This window comes from Moschus berezovskii, chromosome 6, assembly GCF_049115385.1.
Source record: "Moschus berezovskii isolate FMDL1 chromosome 6, NW_MosBer_1.0, whole genome shotgun sequence".
NCBI classification, from domain to species: domain Eukaryota; kingdom Metazoa; phylum Chordata; class Mammalia; order Artiodactyla; family Moschidae; genus Moschus; species Moschus berezovskii.
The window spans coordinates 63,032,446-63,054,544 of record NC_142465.1 but is presented as its reverse complement, the minus strand read 5'-3'; the positions used below and the strand labels follow the sequence as shown (position 1 = coordinate 63,054,544).

Sequence of the window (22,099 nt, the reverse complement as noted above, 5' to 3'; positions counted from 1 at the left end):
AAGGCAAAAGAATGACTTGTTGACATGTTGTACTAACAATTAGGAAAATAAAATTTTTATACATCTGTTTCTATTACTCAACATTTTGTACTCCGGGAGTTGGTGATGGACAGGGAGGCCTGGCGTGCTGTGATTCATGGCGTCGCGGAGAGTCGGACACGACTGAGTGACTGAACTGAACTGACTGATTCTATACTGAGGATTAGGGATACCACAGTGGCTGCCAAAATTTCAGAGGACTGTGACATAGACGTTAAAATTGATCCTGTAATAGAATGGAAATAAAATTTCAGATGAATGCTTTTCATAAACATTCTGAAGATGAATTTAATGTAGAGTCCAGGGAAATGAAGCATGATTTAATCACTTTTCTATGTCATGATCAAGTAAAAGCTTTAAAATGTGCATCAGCTGTCTGTTTCACTACTTGATTCTACATAGCTTGATGAAATTTATTTTTATGTTCTATTCCTCAGATTAAACACTTATAATCTATTCATACAGACTTCTTATGTATCTGAAGATAGTGATGAAAAATCATTCAGCAATAACAACATTCATCCTACTAGGATTAACAGACGACCCAAGACTACAGGCTTTTCTTTCAGTGTTTCTGTTTCTCACCTACACTTCCACTGTTGCTGGAAATCTAGTCATTATCCTCCTCACTGTGGTGAACTCTCACCTTAAAACACCCATGTACTTTTTCCTTCAGAATTTCTCCATCTTAGAAATAATCTTGACAACTGTCTGTGTTCCTCGATTCCTGTACAGCATGACAACTGGAGACAAAAGAGTGACTTATAATGCTTGTGTCATCCAGTTATTTTTTGTCATCTTCATTGGGGCAACAGAATTTTTTCTTCTAACTGCCATGTCCTATGACCGCTACGTGGCCATCTGCAAGCCCCTGCACTACACCACCATCATGAGTGAAAAGGTCTGCACCATTCTGGTCCTTTGCTCTTGGCTGATTGGGTTAATTGTCATACTCCCACCACTTAGCCTGGTAGTTCAGCTAGATTTCTGTAACTCCAATCTCATTGACCATTTTGGCTGTGATGCATCTCCTCTTCTAAAGATTGCGTGCTCAGATACTCAATTTATAGAGCAACTTGTTTTAATCATGGCGGTGCTGACCCTCATACTCACACTAGTCTGTGTAATTGTGTCCTACACGTACATCATCAAGACTATTTTAAGACTCCCTTCGGCTCAGCAAAGAAAAAAGGCTTTCTCTACTTGTTCCTCCCATATGATTGTAGTTTCCATCACTTATGGGAGTTGCATCTTTATCTATATCAAACCTGCAAAGGAAGGTGTGGCCATTAATACGGTTGTGTCCCTTCTCAACACTTCCATTATTCCTTTGATGAACCCTTTCATTTATACTCTACGGAATAAGCAAGTCAAACAAGCCTTCAGGGACTCTATAAGGAAAATGGCATTTCTTTCCAAAAATTAGGTGACTAAAAATATTTTCTAAATTAAATATATATATACATAAGTATTTCATCTTTTACTATGTGTTCTAATTCAGATCTACAGAGCAGAACTAAAGGTACAGTCTGATTAGTCACTGAAATTTCTTTTCTATTTCTCTGAGAGATACGGATTGAAAAAAACTGTTATGGCCTTAATTCAAATAGGCCTTCATTCCTTACTTTCATAAGTAGGAATGAATATGAAAGTGAAAGTGAAGTCATTCAGTCGTGTCCAACCCTTTGCGACCCCATTGACTGTAGCCTACCAGGCTCCTCCCTCCATAGGATTCTCCAGGCAAGAATACTGGAGTGGGTTGCCATTTCTTTCCCCAGGAGATCTTCCCGACCCAGGGATCGAACCCAGGTCTCCCGCATTCCAGGCGGACTTTTTAACCTCTGAACCACCAGGGAAGCCAGATTTCCATAATCTATACAACCCCTCACCATCCTGATAGCTGAACCACAAAAAAAAAATAACAAAAATATGAGATGGATTTTTTTCTATTCATTCCTCTAGTTTTACAGCTCTTTGGGGGCAAAATTATTTATCTTAGGATTCCTTCCTGATCTAGCATCTACTATCAAGAAGAATAAGTTGGCCTTCCCTGGTGGCTCAAGTGGTAAAAATCTGTCTGCCAATGCAGGAGAGACAGGTTAGATCCCTGGTCTGGGAAGAACCCACATGTCATGGAGCAACTAAGCCTGTGTGCCACAACTAGTGAGCCTGTGTTCTAGAGCCCAGGAGCCACAACTACTGAGCCCACAGTAGTACTGAGGCCACAACTACTGAAGCCCGTGCCCTAGAGCCTGTGCTTTGCAACAAAGGAAGTCAAGGCAATGAGAAGCCTGTGCACCACAACGAAGAATAGCTCCCACTTGTTAGTGAAAAGCCTGCACAGCAACAAAGACCCAGCACAGTAAAAAATAAATAAATAAAAGAAGAATATGTAGCTGTAATTTTTCTAATCTTGTTTTTTATAATGCACCCCACCTTGCTACAGACTAAAATGGAACTATTTCATTATACTTGCTATTACACCGTTTTGATGTTTTAATCTTTTTATTTTTGACATTACAGCCCTTTGTTTTGTTTTTTCCAGTTTCATTTATATATAATTGGCAAATAGCATTGTATTAGCTTAAGTTATACAACATTATGATTTGATATACGTATATATTGAGAAATGGTTACCGCAGTAAGTTTAGATAACATCTACCATCTCACATAATTACAGTTTCTATTCTTGTGATGAGAACACTTTAAGATCTTGTTTCTTGGCAACTTTTACATAAACTACACAGTATTTTTAACTCGAGTCACCATACTGTACATTACGTCCTCAGGACATATTTATCTTATGGCCAGAATCTTGTACTCTTGACACCCTTTACGCATTTCCCTCAGCCTTTCCCCAATCCATCTCTGTTCCTATGCATTTGATCTTTTTAGATTCCACACAGGTGATATCATACAGTATTTGTCTTCCTTCCTCTGTTTTACTTATTTTACTTGGCATAATGCCCTCAAGGTCCATCCATGTTGTCAAAATGGCAGAATTTCCTTATTTTTATGACTGAATGATATTCCTTTCTATATATACCACCTCTTCTTTATCCATTCATTGACCATCTATGGATATTTAGGTTGTTTACATGTTTGGGGCTAATTTAAATAATGCCACAATAAACTTGAGAGGGCAAATATCTCAATGAACTATGTAATTCCATTTCCTTCAATTACATAACCAGAAGAGGGACTACTGGATCATAATATACTTCTATTGTATATTATAAATCTATTTTTATATTTAATATATATATTATAGTACTAAACAGAGTGCCAAGGTTCCCTTTTTCCACATACCAATACTTATCTTTTTAGTTTTATTTTACTGTTATTGTTATTATAGCCATTCTAACAGGTGTCAGGTGATATTTCACTGAAGTTTTGATTTGCATTTCCCTGATGATTAGTGATATTAAGCACCTTTTCATGTACCTGCTGGCTATTTTATATCTTCTTAGGAAAAATGTATATTCAAGTTCTCTGCCCATTTTTTGCTTAAGTTGTTGAGATATCTTTACTATCAAGTTGTACAAGATCCTTGTATATTTAGGATAATAACCCCTTTTCAGATGTATGGCTTGCAAACATTTTCTCCCATTCCACAGGTTGTGTTTTCACTTTGTTTATTCTTTCCTTTTCAGTACAGAATCTTTTTAGTTTGATTTAGCATCTCATTTACTTTTGTTTTTGTTGCTTGAGCTTTTGGTGTCATTTTCAAAAAAAGCATTGCCAATATCAAGGAGCTTTCCCCCTATACTTTATTCTAAGAGTTTTACACATTCAGGTCTTAATATATAAGTCTTAAATTAATTTTGCTTTGATTTTTGTTTATGGTGTAAGATAAAGGTCTAGTTTCACTCTTTTGCATGTGGATATACAGTTTATCCCATCATTTATTGAAGAGTCTATTCTTTCCCCATTGTGGGTGACCACCTATTTTAGTGCTACAGACAGTATGGTCATCTAAACAACACCAAAGATCTCTTCAGATCAAACATTTCCACTCTTCTTACCACTATGATAATGACATTTATTTTATCTGTTAGTTTTAAGTGATGCCACCTGATGTTTACACTACAGGTTTCCATCATTCCATCGAATTCAGGGAGCTCTTTTTGATAGCAATATTTCCCATTGTCATCCCTTGCCTGGCACCCCCACTCCAGTACTCTTGCCTGGAAAATCCCATGGATGGAGGAACCTGGTAGGATACAGTCCATGGGGTCACTAAGAGTGGGACACGACTGAGCGACTTCACTTTCGCTTTTCACTTTCATGCATTGGAGAAGGAAATGGCAACCCACTCCAGTGTTCTTGCCTGGAGAATCCCAGGGGCAGGGGAGCCTGGTGGGCTGACATCTATGAGGTCACACAGAGTCGGACATGACTGAAGGGACTTAGCAGCAGCAGCCTTCAAAGAATATTCACTACAGAGTACTTCAGGAAGCCAAGTCTCCTCATCAACAATGTATTTCGCAGAGGCTGATGAATGGAATGTACCTTAGAACTTCCAGGGCTATTCTTAGACAGTAGGCAAGCAAGTCTTACATAATAAATCTACTTCAGTATTCCAACCTCCCTAAGTCTTTGGATGCATCCTCAACAACATAAAGAAGAAGTTCTGGAATTTTTACTTTATCCAATGTAGGGAGTCAGCGGGTACTGAGGAAATGAACACATTTTCAATAGATTTCCCATATTTTTCTACATTTGCTTCTTTTTGTCCCCCTTCTCTACAAGGATGGTGTTTAAAAAAATTAATGCACATTTAATTTGTACATTTGGGCCAAATAGAGTCCTGTCCAAATATATGAGAGGCCAGAACTTGAAAGGATAAAACTGTTTCTAAATGATTTAAATATTACCAGAATAAACTTAGAGTCTTCATAAAGATACAGATACATCCAGGTTTCCAGAAGGTAAAATCCATAATGTCTGACATAATCAAAATTCCCAGACATTCAAAGAAACAGGAAATACAGCATATGAGAACCATGAATAAAAATAGACTCCCAAAATGGCACAGATAATATAATTGAAATAGAATATAGCTAAAATAGCAATATAACTATATCCAGTAGGTTGAAGACTATAGAAAAAGAATATTTTAAGTAAAAGTATTAAAATTATTTAAAATATTTAAATCAAACTTACTGAGATGAAAACTGCACCATCTGAGAAAAATAAGCATTGGGTAGTTTTAACATCAATCAAATATTACAGAAGAAAAATTTTGTTAACTGGAAGAAGCAGCAATAAAAGTTCTCTACATAAAACATGCAAAGAAATAGATCCTTAAACAAAATTAACAGAGCATCAGGTAACTGTGAGATAAATTCAAGAGGCCTTATACTTTGTATAGTTAAAGTCTCCTTTTAAAAATAGAAAGGACTGAAAAAGTTTTTGAAGAAATGAGCAGGTAACGTCAGCAACATAGTGGAGTGAAAAATAACTTTGTCTCTCCCCTTCAATCTACAACCAGTAAAATATCCACAATGCAACCCAAGAATATTCTATCCAGCAAAGTTATCATTCAGATATGAAGGAAAAATAAAGACTTTCCCAGACAAATAAAAGCTTAGGAGGTTCATCAACACTAGACCTGCCTTATGAATGCCTGCTAAGTCACTTCAGTCGTGTCTGACTCTGTGCAACACTATGGACTGTAGCTCACCAGGCTCCCCTGTCCATGGGATTCTCCAGGAAAGAATACTGGAGTGGTTTGCCATGCCCTTCTTCAGCCGGTCTTCCAGACTCAGGGGTGGAACCCATGACTCTCACATCTCCTGCATTGGCAGATGGGTTCTTTACCACTAGCGCCACATGGGAAGCCCAGACATGCCTTATAAGAAATGATAAAAAGAGCTCTTCTACCAGAAACAAAAAGGCAAAAGCACACAAAACTTTTAAATAGAACTTTTAGATAAATAGAAAGACAGAATCAGAAAATTGAAACTCTTTATAAGAATAGATTTTTAACCACTTTGTTATAGCATAAGGGAAATTAGAAAAAATAGCTATAGCTACTTCAATTTGGTAACAAACTCACCATATAAAAAGGGATAATTTAAGACATCAAAACACAAAAAGGGAAGAAGAAAGGATGGAATCCATATAGGTAAATAATGATAAGATGCTATCAGTAGAGAAATGAGCTATTTTATCTCTGAGACATTTTATACAAACCCCATAGTAACAATAAAACATAAATCTAGAGCAGAGATGCAGAACACAAAAAAAGAGAACCATCATAGAAAAACTACCAAGCCAAAATGGCAGACAGAAACACAAGAGAAAAGAAATAAATGCAGACATAGAGCAACCAGAAAATAAAAGACAAAATGGCAGTACTAAGTACTCATCTATCAGTGATTATCTTAAAGGTAAATGGATTGAATTCACCAATCAAAAGACATGGAGTGACTGGATGGATTAAAAAACAAGACCCAGCTACATGCTACCTCCAGAGACACAGTTCAGCTTTAAAAACAAACACAGGCTCAAAGTGAAAGGATGGAGAATGAATGGTCCAGGCAAATGACAGCCAAAAGAAAGTTGTCAAGCCATACTCATATCAGACAAAGATAGACTTTAAGCCAAAAAAGTAACAAGAGACAAAAATGGGCAGTATCTAGTGATCACTGGGACAATTCATTAGGAAGACCATATCTATCATAGTCCATCAGGATGTTTTTCAAAAATGTACTATAAACACAGAGAGAGATATCTTCTTTCTCCCCAGCTCATTTCTCTGCCAAGGAACATTTTCTTTTTTTTTTTGTAATTAATTTATTTTTTATTGGAGGCAAATTATTTTGCAATATTATATTGGTTGGTTTTGCCATACAAACATTTTCAATCACTCTCTCCCAATAGTGGGAGAAGTATGATGCATCGTGTCTATTCAGTGTGAGAAAACTCCATAGAGCTATAGTGAGTGGCCTGAGGAGAGGAAACATCTGCCCCAGTAAAGGCACCAAGAACACTCCCCTGCTGAATCATTTGACATGAACATTAGGAATGTAAATGTCCAGAAACAACAGCAGAGATAGTCAAACAGAAAGTTTTGCTCAAGGTCACTGGATAGTAATTTGTTTTTCATTGTTCAGTCATGTCCAACTCTTTGCAACCCTATGTACTGCAGCATACCAGGCTTTCCTGTCCTTCACTATCTCCCAGAGTTTGCTCAAACTCATATCCATTGGGTCAGTGATACCACCCAACTATCTCATCCTCTGTCGTCCCATTCTCCTCCTGCCCTCAATATTTCCCAGTATCTGGACAGTAATAAGCCAAAGCAAAACAAAAAACATATCTTGGAAAGAGGCAATTTTTTATCCAATAGTCAGAATGAAAAATTTTCCATTGCTTCAAATACCAAAGATTGTTTCATTGCCTACCGGAAAAATCATAAGTAGAAGAAGAAAAAATGAAAATACAGGTCAGGTAGCCTTAGAATATCAAGTTTGACATTTAAATGCTAGTGAGTCTTCAATACCAGAACAAGCAACTAGGGTAGCATGGAGGAAGAGCAGGATCTTTGTACTCAAAGATAAACTTTTGTTCTAAACTTGCATCACCACTATAGGGCATCCTGATTATTCATTTCTCTTCTTAATTTCCTCATCTATAAAAAGAGGGTAAGAGGGTTTTTTTTTCATTTTACTTTATCTGAGATTTATGTCAAAGACTTATATATATATATATATATATACATAAAGTGCTAAATCGATTTTCAAATTCTAGGAATTATCTTAAGATTCAGCAAAGAAATCAAAACAGAATTCAGATGACATCAGACCACCCTCAATGTCTCTAAGGACACTGTCTACATTGCTACGTGTGTTTTTGCACTGTTGATTAAGCTTCCACCTATTCATTAGTACTTTGGAAACTAGGTCACCAAGGACTATTTTGTTGTTCACTCAAATGTTCCCTGTGCACTGGTGGCATACTAAACATATAAAAGAAATGTTCCTATTACAGAATTTGCAGAGAAGATTGCCTCCCCACCCAGGAAGATCAAATATGCCCTAACAAAACTCAAGAGAAGTCTTCCTTTTCTCTGCACTATCTCTTTTCCCTTTGAACTAACAGAAGAACTGGGAACTCTAGGATCAGATGCCATTTTAGAGTTGGTAAAGGAAAAGGAGACTGAGATAGGGATCTTTGTATCAGGAGCCATGAAAATCTAGGAGAGTTCTGTTGATTGTCAGATTTGCCTGTGGGAGGATGTGTGTGTGTGGGTGTGTGTGCACGCATCCATGCAGGTCTGTATGGAGATTGAGACTGGGAGTTGAGGCAGGTGAAATGTGAGATTTGGAAAAGAAGTGAACAAAAGCTCCTCACTAACTCAATGCTCCTCAGACTGTGGTTTCCTCAAAGGCTGCTGCTTATAAAAATTGTCAGAAAATTGTCAGTGTTTAATTTGTCATGAAAGTCTTTTTTCTATATTCCCTAACTATATGCAAAGGGTGAGTTCAGTCAATTTTTAAATGTGGGTTTTTAGTTCATTATAATTATGCAAAAGGTAATCAGCACTCATTTCTAGTATGTTGTGACCATGGAAGGAAAATTCTAACTTCATGTTCCTTCAGAATAACAACACACTATCTCTTCAGTAAACCATTTTCCCCATGAGCTAAGGAAGGGATTTCTGCTTCAAAAGCATGTCTGTGAACCCTGAGCAGTGCACCTCGATAACTCACCTAAGGTAAGTGATAATGCTGACAATTTTAGTGGAAAGAAAAAAAACCTAAAGAAATTGAATGAGCATAGAAAAATATGAATACTTACATAGTATAACTGAGTGCTAAGGAACAAACTTGGAGCAGTTGTCATCCCAAATCTAAAGTGCGTTTTCACTTTTATCTGTGTTACCACATCACTGAGTAGGCACTACAGTGAAATGTTATCTCCTACTGGTAGCCTGAAAACTCCTAGTGGAAAGAGATCCAGTTAATGGTTGGATCGCCAGTCTCTGATATTGTGTTCTTTACATAATAGATGCTTATTAAGTATTTCTTTGTATGAGTAAGTGTAGATTATCTGAATAAACTGTGGACTTTATTTAATAATAATGTATCAGTACTAATTCACTGGGCTTCCCTGGTAGTTCAGTTGGTAAAGAATCCGCCTGCAAAGTAGGAGACCCGGGTTTGATCCCTAGGTTGGGAAGATACCCTGGAGAAGGGAATGGTTACATACTCTAGCATTCTTGCCTGAATAATTCCATGGACAGAGGAGCCTGGTGGGTTGAAATTCATGGGGTCACAAAGAGCTGGACACAACTGAGTGACTATCACTTTTATTACAGCAACTTTATTCATTATAGTTCCAAACTACAAATAACCCAAAAGTCCACCATGACTGAGCAGATTGAAAGGGAACATATATGCCAAACATATAGATGATTCTCAAAAACATCCTGAGTGAAAACCAGGTTTAAAAGATGGTTCCTATCATACAAAATTCTTGAAAACTAATTTATACTGACAAAAAGCAAATTAATGATTATTTGGGGGGCCCAGAGTAAAGGAATGGATTGAACTGCAAAGGAAAATGAGGGAGATTTTTCATGATGGAAATGCAATGTTTCTTGCATTGCATCTTGAGGTATCTTGGTTGCAGTGGTGGTTTCACAGATATATACGTTTTTTCCAAACTCAATGAACTGCAAATCTTTTAATGATTGCAGTTTATTATACATAAAAGAAAGAAAGATAGCACTAAGTGGTGTACAACTCTTGTGACCCTATGGACTGTAGCCTGCCAGGCTCCTCAGTCCTTGGGATTCTCCAAGCAAGAATACTGGAGTGGGTTTCCATTTCCTTCTCCAAATATACCTTAATAAAACTGAAAAAAAAATGAATTAACAATCCCAAATCCTAAATGCCAGCAAATCTTATGGAGCATTTCTCATATAGTTAAGACAACTTACCCACCAACTCAGACGTATGTTCTTTGAGTTGTTCTTTCAAAAGAATGATGCAATAAGAACTAGCACTTTTAAATGAATGTGCTGCTGTTAAAATTTGCCATAACAAATAAGATGATCAACATAAAATACCAATTAAATATTTGTCCAAGCCCGTGGACATTGAACACCAAGAATGAACCATAAAGTAAACTAATAGACTCTGAGTGATTGTGACGTGTCAAGTTCATCAGTTATAACAAATGTACAGCTCTGGTAGGGGTTGTTGATAATGGAGGGGAGGAAGCTGTGCATATGTGGAGGCAAGAGGTATATGGGACATCTCTGTACCTTCCCCTCAATTTTGCTGTGAACACAAAATTGCCCTAAAGACATGTTTTGATTTAAAACACACACCAAAAAGGGACTAATAGATTTTTCTTGATTTTGAAAATGGAGCATTTTGGTATAGGGTGGAGAAGCAAAGAAAGAAGAGGATGGGCAAAAAACTTCAAAAATGACACCACTTCCTCCAGGATGAGGGCAAATAAAATCTAAGCCACAAGGCAATATTGTTAAGAAGCTGAATGTCAGATTTATGGCTTTTTGGTCGGGGCTGGTGCACTGGGATGAACCAGAGGGATTGGGATGGGGAGGGAGGTGGGAGGGGGGGTTCAAGATGGGGAACACATGTACACCAGGGCAGATTCATGTCAATGTATGGCAAAATCAATACAACAATGTAAAGTAATTAGCCTCCAATTAAAATAAATAAATTAAAATTTTAAAAAAGAAAATATATATATACTTTGTTTTTCTAACGTTTATTTGTTTGTTTATTAATTTATCTGGCTGCCCTGGTCTCAGTTGCAGCATGTGGGCTCTTCACTGTGGCACGTGGGATGCTGGCATCCCTACTGCTACTGCTACTGCTAAGTCACTTCAGTCGTGTCCGACTCTGTGTGACCCCATAGACGGAAGTCCACCAGGCTCCCCCTTCCCTGGGATTCTCCAGGCAAGAACACTGGAGTGGGTTGCCATTTCCTTCTCCAATGTGTGAAAGTGAAAAGTGAAAGTGAAGTCGCTCAGTCGTGTCCGACCCTTAGCGACACCAGGGACTGCAGCCTACCAGGCTCCTCTATCCATGGGATTTTCTAGGCAAGAGTACTGGAGTGGCTTGCCATTGCCTTCTCCGTGGCATCCCTAACCAGGGATCAAACCCAGGACCCTTGCATGCACAGAGTCTTAACCACTGGACCACCAGAAAGAAAGAAACAATAGTAAAGTCGCTCAGTCGTGTCTGACTCTTTGCGACCCCATGGACTGTAGCCCAACAGGCTCCTTGGTCTATGGGATTTTCCAGGCATGAATACTGGAGTGGGTTGCCATTTCCTTCTCCAGGGTATCTTCCCTACCCAGGGATCGAACCCGGATCTCCCTAATTGTAGGCAGATGCTTTACCGTCTGAGCTATGTCCTAAATATACTTCCTATTTGGAGAATTAGAGGTGTAAGATTCATAATAGGTATTTCTTATAAATGTCTCAGTAGGATGTCAAAGTCACTGTTAACAAACTGATTATTAAGTAAAAGGAAAAAAGTGCATGTGAACTGGCTTGCTGGGATATTTCATTCATATTCTAATGCTGCTGCTGCTGCTGCTGCTTCTTTTATTTAATATAAGTGTATTCATTTTAATTGGAGGCTAATTACTTTACAATATTGTATCGGTTTTGCATACATCAACATGAATCTGCCCAGGGTGTACATGTGTCCACCATCCTGAACTCCCCTCCCACCTCCCTCCCCATCCCGTCCCTCTGGGTCATCCCAGTGCACCAGACCTGAGCATCCTGTATCATGCATCGAACCTGAACTGGCGATTCGTTTCACGTATGATAATATAAGTGTTTTAATGCCATTCTCCCAAATCATCCCACCCTCGCCCTCTCCCACAGAGTCCAAAAGACTGTTCTATACATCTGTGTCTCTTTTGCTGTCTAGTATACAGGGTTATCATTACCATCTTTCTAAATTCCATATATATGCATTAGTATACTGTATTGGTGTTTTTCTTTCTGGCTTACTTCACTCTGTATAATAGGCTCCAGTTTCATCCACCTCATTAGAACTGATTCAAATGTATTCTTTTTAATAGCTGAGTAATACTCCATTGTGTATATGTACCACAGCTTCCTTATCCATTCGTCTGCAGATGGACAACTAGGTTGCTTCCATGTCCTGGCTATTGTAAACAGTGCTGCCATGAACACTGGGGTACACGTGTCTCTTTCAAGTCTAGTTTCCTCAGTGTGTATGCCCAGCAGTGGGATTGCTGGGTCGTATGGCAGTTCTAATACTAGGTTCTTATGACATTTGTTTCTTCAGGTGGATTCACTCTTGACTTGGCAGGAGACAGTGATGAGAAATCATACAGCAATAACAACATTTATCCTCCTGGGACTGACAGATGACCCAAAACTACAAGTTCTGCTTTTTGTATTTTTGTTTCTCACCTACACGTTGAGTGTGGCTGGGAACCTCATTATTATCACTCTCACACTTTTGGATTCCCATCTTAAAACGCCCATGTATTATTTCCTCCGAAATTTCTCTTTCTTAGAAGTCTCATTCACCACGGTCTGTATTCCTAGATTCCTGTATTCTATGGCAACTGGAGATAATACTGTTACCTACAATGCTTGTGCCGCCCAATTATTTTTTATTGTCCTCTTTGCAGCAACTGAATTTTTTCTCCTTGCAGCCATGTCTTATGACCGCTACATGGCCATTTGTAAGCCCCTGCGCTACACCACTCTCATGAACAACAGAGCCTGCACTGCCCTCGTTCTCTGCTGTTGGTTGGCTGGCCTGCTAATCATCCTCCCACCTCTTGGCATGGGCCTCCAGCTGGAATTCTGTGACTCGAATGTGATTGATCATTTTGGCTGTGATACATCTCCTATTTTACAGATAACTTGCTCAGACACAGTGTTAATAGAGAGAATTGCTTTGAGTTTTGCTGTACTGATACTCATTTTTACCTTACTGTGTGTGGTCCTCTCCTACACATACATCGTCAAGACCATTCTAAGATTCCCTTCTGCCCAACAAAGGAAAAAGGCTTTTTCCACCTGTTCTTCCCACATTATTGTGGTTTCCATCACCTACGGCAGCTGCATCTTCATCTACATCAAGCCTTCAGCAAAGGAAGGAGTGGCCATCAACAAAGTGGTATCTCTGCTCACAACTTCAGTTGCCCCTCTGCTTAATCCATTCATCTACACACTTCGAAACAAACAAGTGAAAGAGGCCTTTAAAGACACAGTAAAACAAGCTGTATTTCTCACAAAGAAGTAAGAGACTATTAGTGTTTTTGATACCAAGGTAAATTAAATTTAAATCTTAATAACTCAGAAGTAACAATTGTGAATTTGCCAAATAAATGGTTTCTTTATATTCTGTAGATTCATCAAACTAATCCAACCCCAGGAAGATTTTTCTCTTATAAAACAAAAGCCAAAATAAAGCTTTTTCTTCTTTCCTTCAAGCTTATTTCATTCAGTATGGTTTCTTCAATTAATGCATGTTCCAGAGAACAGATTCCCCAAAATAACCCATATCACAAAAAAGAAATTTAAATAAATAAAATTATATTTCTGATCATATGGCCATCTCATGACACAGAATATAAATGCCCAGAGAGCATTTCTCACTCATTGGGAAGACTTCAGTATCTAAGACTCATTGGGAAGATACTTCCAGTATCTAGTGTTCAATTGTACAAGAGTCATTAGTCATTAAAGATTCTTTATCAAAGCTTAAAAAATGACCTTTAAGATAGTAAAGCTCTGTTTCTCATTTTAAAATGTTTATTTTTCAGGAATGAGTAAATGGTACTAATAGAGCAAATTCAAAATCAGTGAAGATAATTATCTTCTTTCTTTTAAATCAATGTATATAGAAAAATATTTCTGCTGGCCTTTCTGAAAATTATTTGGCTGCACTACATCCTGAAATATATGATTACAGAAGAGAACGAAAAAGATTTCCAAATGCTGGAGACTCCTACTGACATTACCATCAATGGTGCTTAGACATAAACCTAAGAAGAACAAGCCTTGAATTTAGGAATAAGATAAGTAAATCTTAGTTAATTAAGTTCTCCAGTATCCAAACTTTTATTATCCCTTGATTTAAAGAGAAAGTTAGAAATTAGGAGGGTTGATCAAAACATCAAAAAGTTCGTGATTTGGGAAAGACATTCTAAGGGGTGTTTTCTTGCTTATCCTAGACTACTGAAGATAAAATCCAGGTATAGTGTGAAAAAAATGATAGACTTACAGAAGATAGAAGTGGTAAAACAGGTAACAGTTACACAAGGACCTTGGGCCAAATGATTAAAATTCTTTCTGTTAAATGGTAACGACAGTCTTTGTAGTTCTGCACTTGTGAAAATAAAATTTTGTGCTTTCACAATATTATCTATGTTTATTAACCATCACCTCGTTGCTCAAATGTACTTTTTATTTTGATCATATTTTTAATTGTTCTTTACATGATAATGGCCATAGCATGAATGCAAGCTTCTTCTATACTTCAAAAATATTCAGGGAAAACAGGCAAGACTCTATTCTCCAAGACCTTTCTTCTTTTTCCATTTAAAATTTCTAAAACACCAAGTCCTTGACAGCATGTGGGAAAAAAATGCCAATTTACCTCTGTGGTCTTCTTCCCAATATTGTCAGACAACTTCCAATAGTGGGGCATCTTATATTAATAAAATATCTAACAAGTGATCCTCAAAGCTGCCAGAGTCTTCAAATATAAGAAAGTCTGAGAAACTGTCACAGGCCCAGAGGAGACTAAGGAGATCTGACAACTAAATGTAACATAGTGTCCTAGATGAGGTCATGGAATAGAAAAAATGATTCCAGGTGTAAGCTAAGGAAATCTGAATAAACTGTGGACTTTATTTAATAATAATGTATCAGTCCTAGTTCATTGGGGTTCCCTGATCGTTCAGTTGGTAAAGAATCTGCCTGCAAAGTAAGAGACCTGGGTTTGATCCCTGGGTTGGGAAGATACCCTGGAGAAGGGAATGGTTACCCACTCCAGCATTCTTGCATGAAGAATTCCAAGGACAGAGGAACCTGGCAGGCTGCAGTTCATGGGATTGCAAAGAGCTGGACGTGACTGAGTGACTATCACTTTTATTATAGTAACTTTATTCATTATAGTCCTAAACTGCTTCCCTTGTGGTTCAGCTGATAAAAAAATCCACCTGCAATGCAGGAGACCTGGGTTCGATCCCTGAGTTGGGAAGATTCCCTGGAGAAGAGATAGGCTACCCACTCCAGTATTCTTGGGCTTCCCTTGTAGCTCAGCTGATAAAGAATCCTCCTGCAATGTGGGAGACCTGGGTTCAATCCCTGGGTTGGGAAGATCACATGAAAGAAAAGAAAGGCTGCCCACTTCAGTATTCTGGCCTGGAGAATTCCATGGACAGTATGGGGAATCACAAAGAGTTGGACACAACTGAGAGACTTTCATTATTACTTTTTCACTAATTCATTAATGGTAACAAATGCATCATCCTAATGTAAGATGTTAAAAGGATAAATTGGTTATATGGTATAGAGGAATCACTCTTACTATCTACTCTGTGGGAGCTCAGTTGTGTCTGACTGTTGGCAACCCTATGGATTGTAGCCCTCCAAGCTTCTCTCTCCATGGGATTCTCCAGGAAAGAATACTGGAGTTGGTTGCCACATCCTTCTCCAGGGGATCTTCCCAACCCAGGGATCAAACCTGCATTTCTTACATCTCCTGCATTGGCAAGTGGGTTCTTTACCACTAGTGCCGCCTGGGAAGCCCACTACCTTCTCCATTTTTCTGTAAATCTAAAATGTTCTTTTAAAAAAAAAAGTTCTTAAAAAAATTAAATCTATTATAAAATAAATATAAATCCTCAAGCTAAATAGAAACTATTTCTCCATGCTGAGAAAAATCCATGGTTACTTAAGTGATGGATTTGAAAGAAGACATAAAGATGGGTTTTGCCGGCCACTCAATGCAAGGATGCCTCCCAACTCCATTGTTCTGTCTCTCATTCTTCTCCTTAGTCTCCTGATGACCTTTATTTCATGCTCTCATTGCAACTTTCTTACCAATCTCGCTGGGATGACTTCTCTTAAACATCTACTTAACTTTGTTCTTGGAGATGTGAACAAAAAGTCTTTATTAGTCCCTCAGAACCAGGATCCCCAAGGAATGTATTTTTTTCTCAGCACAATTGATCCCAATGTGGCTGTTCTGAAGAGAGAAAAAATATGTTACTTTGGATGTTTAAAAACCTCTAAAAAGTTAATGATGGTGCAATGGCCAATGCAGGAGACACAAGAGACACGGCTTTGATCCCTGGGATGGGAAACTCTCCTGGAGCAGGAAATGGCAACCCATTCCAGTATTCTTGCCTGGGAAATCCTATAGACAGAGGAGCCTGGTGGGCTACAGTCCACGGGATCTCAAGAGTCAGACATGACTGAGCAACTGAGCATGCATGTCTGGATCTACAATCTGTGTATATGTTGGAAGCACAATACTACTTTCTATTCTAGCAGGACCAATAAGGGGATAGAACCCACCTTAGACTCAGAAAAGATTAGAAATGTGAAAAAGTAAGCAGAGCATTTCTTTAAGAAAACTGGATCAACAAATATATAAGTCTGTCTTTTAAAACTCTTTAGGTTAATCTTTCCACTTGGGCAAAATGTTTCAGGCAAATATAAAAATTAGAAATAATTAATGATATTTGCTGGCATTAATACTAGATGCAAGCAAAGTATAAGTTTCTTATAGAGTTTCAGTCTGGATGACTGGAATTATGCTGCTCTTGACACAAATAGGCAATTAACATGGAGAATCAGCATTGTGCTTTTTGATCACATCTCCAAATTGGTCTTTCAGGCTTCTTTCAAGATTCTTACTTCTTAAAGCCACATTTCTACTTTTTCCAGAATAATCTTCCAGAAATGAATTTGAGCTTTTCACATTCCTCAAAAAAGCTCTTTAGTGCCTCCTTGAGGACAGATTTTAGTCAAATCTTCTTAAGATAGCACTCTAGGACTTTAGTCATCTGGTGTAAAAATTCTTTCTCACTGTCCTCTTCTAATATTTCAGGCCTTCTGTTCAGTCACATGAGATCATGCAGCAGAGTTTTTGCAATGCAGTTTCTTCAATCTAGAAGATCCATCCATTTTTTGAAAAATAATTGCTTCTAACATGGAAAGCTACGACCAACCTAGATAGCATATTAAAAAGCAGAGACATTACTTTGCCAGCAAAGGTCCATCTAGTCAATGCTGTGGTTTTTCCAGTGGTCATGTATGGATATGAGAGTTGGACTGTGAAGAAAGCTGAGCACCGAAAATTGATGCTTTTGAACTGTGGTGTTGGAGAGGACTCTTGAGAGTCCTTTGGACTGCAAGGAGATCCAACCAGTCCATCCTAAAGGAGGTCAGTCCTGGATGTTCATTGTAAGGACTGATGCTGAAGCTGAAACTCCAATACTTTGGCCACCTCATGCAAAGAGTTGACGCACTGTAAAAGACCCGGATGCTGGGAGGGATTGGGGGCAGGAGGAGAAGGGGATGACAGAGGATGATGAGATGGCTGGATGGCATCACCGACTCGATGGACATGAGTTTGAGTAAACTCCAGGAGTTGGTGATGGACAGGGAGGCCTGGCGTGCTGCGATTCATGGGGTCACAAAGAGTTGGACACGACTGAGAGATTGAACTGAATTGAACTGAACATAAAATTGTAAATCAACTATACCTCAATAAAAAGAATTTTAATAAATAAAAATAATTGCTTTATTGATATATAATTTACACACCATAAAATTCATCCTTTTTTCTTTTTTATTGAATGAAAGATTCTTTAAATTCTATAGTGCTTTACAATTTTCAAAAATTCTACACATATGCCTTCATATAATCCCACAATAACCTTTCTTTTCCCTTTCCCTCTCCTTACTGGTAACCACTAGTTTGTACTCTATCGCAGAAGTAGAAAACAGACTTATAGCTACCAGGGTGAAAAAGGAATAGGGCTAAATTGGGAGGTTGTGATTGACATATACACCTTACTATATATATAAAATATATAAGGACCTAATAAGGACCTACTGTATAACACAGGAAACTCTACTCAAAATTCTATAATGGCCTATGTGGGAAAAGAATCTAAAAAAGAGTGTATATATGTATGTATATAACTGAGTCACTTTGCTGTACAACACAACATTGTAAATCAACTATGAATTGATTTACATAGTCGCTCAGTCGTATCTGACTCTTTGCAACCCCCAGGGACTATAGCCCACCAGGCTCCTCTATCCACAGGATTTCCCAGGCAAGAATACTAGAGTGGGTTGCATTTCTTTCTCCAGGAGATCTTCCAAACTCAGAGATTGAACACAGAGTCTCCTGTGTCTCCTGCATTGACAGGTGGATTCTTTACCATCTGAGTCACCAGGGAAGCCATAAATAAATCAGTTTGGCTTCCCTCAGGGAATTCTGAGCAGCTTCTCTCCTAAATTCATCTGAACTATATCTAGGCCATGTGGAGAGAATCAAATCTTTTGACTTTTCATCTGATTCTTTTTGTTTTGCTGATGACCTGTTGTTGCATCTTCCTTTCTCCAAAGACATACCTACCACTGATATATGATGAGAACTTCTATTTCAGAGAATTTCTTCAAGTTCAATACACTGTAGATTAATTAGTGACTTTTGAACCTGGGCTCCCAGGTTCAAAACCTTGAGTTTGTTTAGTCTGTTGTTCCCTCCACATCTGTGATGAACTCAGCAGATATAACTAATCTTGTTCTTGTAAATGTAAATTTTAGGAGGAAACCCATCTGCCTGTTTGAAAGGGCCAAAATCTCAATTTCTCAAACTGGAGAGAGTTGCAATCAGTTTCCACAGTCTTTCCGTCTTCTCAGTTAACCATAATTCAGTCGGTTCATTTCAGTCTCTCAGTCATGTCCGACTCTTTGCGACCCCATGAATCACAGCACGCCAGGCCTCCCTGTCCATCATCAACTTCCAGAGTTCACTCAAACTCATGTCCATTGAGTCGGTGATGCCATCCAACTATCTCATCCTCTGTCATCCCCTTCTCCTCCTGCCCTTAATCTTTCCCAGCATCAGGGTCTTTTCAGAATACATGAACATTTTTCCTACTGATAGAGTGGAACCATAGAAATGAAATTTGTTTCTTTAAAATTTCCTTTTATTTTATTTATTTTTTTAATTTTTTTTTTCTTTTTAAAAGGAGAGGTGACTGGAAATTAATAGGCATTGGTTACTGAGGAGTACATTCTCACAGAATTTTTGTGAAATACTAATGTGAGGTGCACACAAATAATGTGGTGAAGTCTACACTTATTTGTCTTCAGTCATCCATTCTTATCTAGCTTTGAATCACACTAAGGACTTTTGTGATTAAAGTGCACTCAGAAGCCATGAAGGACCATCAAAGAGGTGAGTATAATCAAGCTGATATTTTTATCAGCATAGTTAGTTTAGCAGAAGACTGTAATTTGGGACAAGCTGCTATAGCAAAAATTATAGGCAAGTCTAACAAGCAAATAAGAGAAACATTACTTTGTAGAGATAAAAATGGAAGTTGGGAGGGGTTGTTTCAAATGAAATTCTTTGGGAGGAAAGTGAGAGTTTATTTTTTTAATTTTTTTGAAGTGTAGTTGATTTACAGTGTTGTGTTAATCTCTTCTGTACAGAAAATTGACTCCATTACACACGTATATATTCTTTTGCATATTCTTTTCCATTATGACTTGTCAAATGATACTGAATATAGTTCTCTGTGCTGTAGAGTTGGTCCATTTGTTTATCTGTTTATCCATAGGTCCATTGTTTATCTACCCTATATATAACAGTTTGCCTCTGCTAATCCCAAATGCCCATTCCTTCCCTCCCTTACCCACTGCCCTTCAGCAACCACAAGTCTGTTCTTGGTAAGGAAAGGAGCTCAATAAGTAAATAAGTAATAAGTAAATAAGTACAGTGCAGTAGTTTCCATTGGCTGGGCTTGTTGCTGGGCAAGGAGAATTCTTCCTGTCAGGGTCTGTGATTGATGTCAGGTTGTAGTGTGTGAAGGTTCTTACTTCTGGCCTTCTGACTCCATTTTAAATGAAGTTTCCTTCACCTTATTTCACAACATCCTGTTTCCTTCATCTTGTATCATTGCTCTCTTCTGCTGACATATTTGTTTTTGAATTAAACTTTACAACTGTGAAGTATAATAAAATTTGTTCTGTAAGTTTGTTGATTTTGACAGATATTCACCATTCAAAACTAATAGACTCAAATTTAGGTACTAAAAAATGTTGACAATATTTCAGAAGAAGAATCAACAGATAGTTCTGAGATATTGCCTTGTCCTATGACATGTGACATGATTTTGCACAAGATCTTTTTTTTAATTTATTTATTTTAATTGGAGGTTAATTACTTTACATTATTGTATTGGTTTTGTCATACATTGACATGAATCTGCCCCGGGTGTACATGTGTTCCCCATCTTGAACCCCCCTCCCACCTCCCTCCCCATCCCATCCCTCTGGGTAATCCCAGTGCACCAGCCACGAGCATCCTGTATCATGCATTGAACCTGGACTGGCAATTCATTTCACATATGATAATATACATGTTTCAATGCCATTCTCCCAAATCATCCCACCCTCGCCCTCTCCCACAGAGTCCAAAAGACTGTTCTATACATCTGTGTCTCTTTTGCTGTCTCGTATACAGGGTTATCATTATCATCTTTCTAAATTCCATATATATGCATTAGTATACTGTATTGGTGTTTTCCTTTCTGGCTTACTTCACTCTGTATAATAACTTCCAGTTTCATCCACCTTATTAGAACTGATTCAAACGTATTATTTTTAATTGCTGAGTAATACTCCATTGTGTATATGTACAAGATCTTTGAATAATGTTCATGAAAGGGAGAAGGGTTAAGAACAGAAGCAGATAATTTATAGAGGATACAGTCAATAAGAAAAGTTCCAAGAAAGCCCTTTCCTCTCAATCTGATGACAATGTCTCCCTCATTGTTCTCCACTACACAATCTAAATCTCCAAGCTGAGAATATAGTCTTCTTTAATGAGCTTTATATTTTATAACACATTTGTCCCCATGTATGTAAACACATTAAGCTATTGGTCAATGAATACATTGTTAGGGCATTTCTATGCTATTGCAGAGGAGTTTATTAATTTACTTCCCAGATGAAATTGAGATATGGAAAAAGTAGCTACTGACAGAGAAAAAAATAAGGAAATTTTCAAGGACCAGAGAATAGTCCAGGGCAAGGTATCATATGAGGGCACCTGAAGCCAGAATGAAAAATAAGAGATAGAATCAGGTAGATAAAATGGAAAGACAGTTGGAGGTCAGAGATTTGACCTTGCACCTGAAGTCTCCTATGATCAGTCCCTGAGTGACTGTATTACCTAGAATGGCAGCAGCTAGCAGATAACAAAAGCCACTCCACTTCCCCATAATGCAATCTGAAAACCAGGTGCATCTGAGAAATGTGCAACTGGACACAGCCCATTCCCTCACTGTGGAGGGCAAAGCCATGTGTCCTTAGACTCAGGGGAAACCCACCTCAAGGCTCTTTGTGGGAAATATTTATCAACAACCAAGTGAAAACCATTCTTGCAAAAAACTAGTTGGTGTTTACCTGGAGGATCCTGTTCTATATAAATAAAGGGGAAAATTGGGAGCCCTGGAGACAGAGTACAGGTGGGAAACATTTGAATAGCTACAGTGTGATTAATCATAGTTTTTAAAGAGCAATTGTCTGCCTACTACTGCTCCTAATTCAGATACAATTAGTTAACTGACATTTACTTTGGTCAAATAGGCAGAGGTGGCATCATATAAAAGATTGATTCTCTACTCAAAAAGACAGGGGAAATGAGAACATAGAGAAGTCAGTTATCTATGTCCTCCCATCTGCCCAATAATGAAAAGCTATACACAGGTAAAGTGGAAGGAAGTTTCAATGGCAGTATTTTTAAATGTTTA

At 38.0% G+C, this 22,099-nt stretch overlaps 2 protein-coding genes across 2 annotated transcripts; both read left to right on the top strand.

Annotated features, from left to right (window-relative positions):
- The first annotated feature begins 511 nt into the window (after positions 1–511).
- Positions 512–1,465, top strand: LOC129536362 (olfactory receptor 6C2-like). Its single transcript, XM_055395223.2, has one exon. The coding sequence runs from the start codon at positions 512–514 to the stop codon at positions 1,463–1,465; it is 954 nt and encodes a 317-aa protein (XP_055251198.2).
- Positions 1,466–12,348: 10,883 nt separating this feature from the next.
- Positions 12,349–13,326, top strand: LOC129536176 (olfactory receptor 6C2-like). The gene has a single exon (XM_055394895.2). It carries the CDS (start codon positions 12,388–12,390, stop codon positions 13,324–13,326), a length of 939 nt encoding a protein of 312 aa, XP_055250870.2. The 5' UTR covers positions 12,349–12,387.
- Positions 13,327–22,099: the final 8,773 nt, after the last annotated feature.

Coding starts and splice junctions, on each gene's coding strand:
- LOC129536362 (XM_055395223.2), top strand. CDS start 512: ATGTATCTGAAGATAGTGATGAAAAATCATTCAGCAATAACAACATTC.
- LOC129536176 (XM_055394895.2), top strand. CDS start 12,388: ATGAGAAATCATACAGCAATAACAACATTTATCCTCCTGGGACTGACA.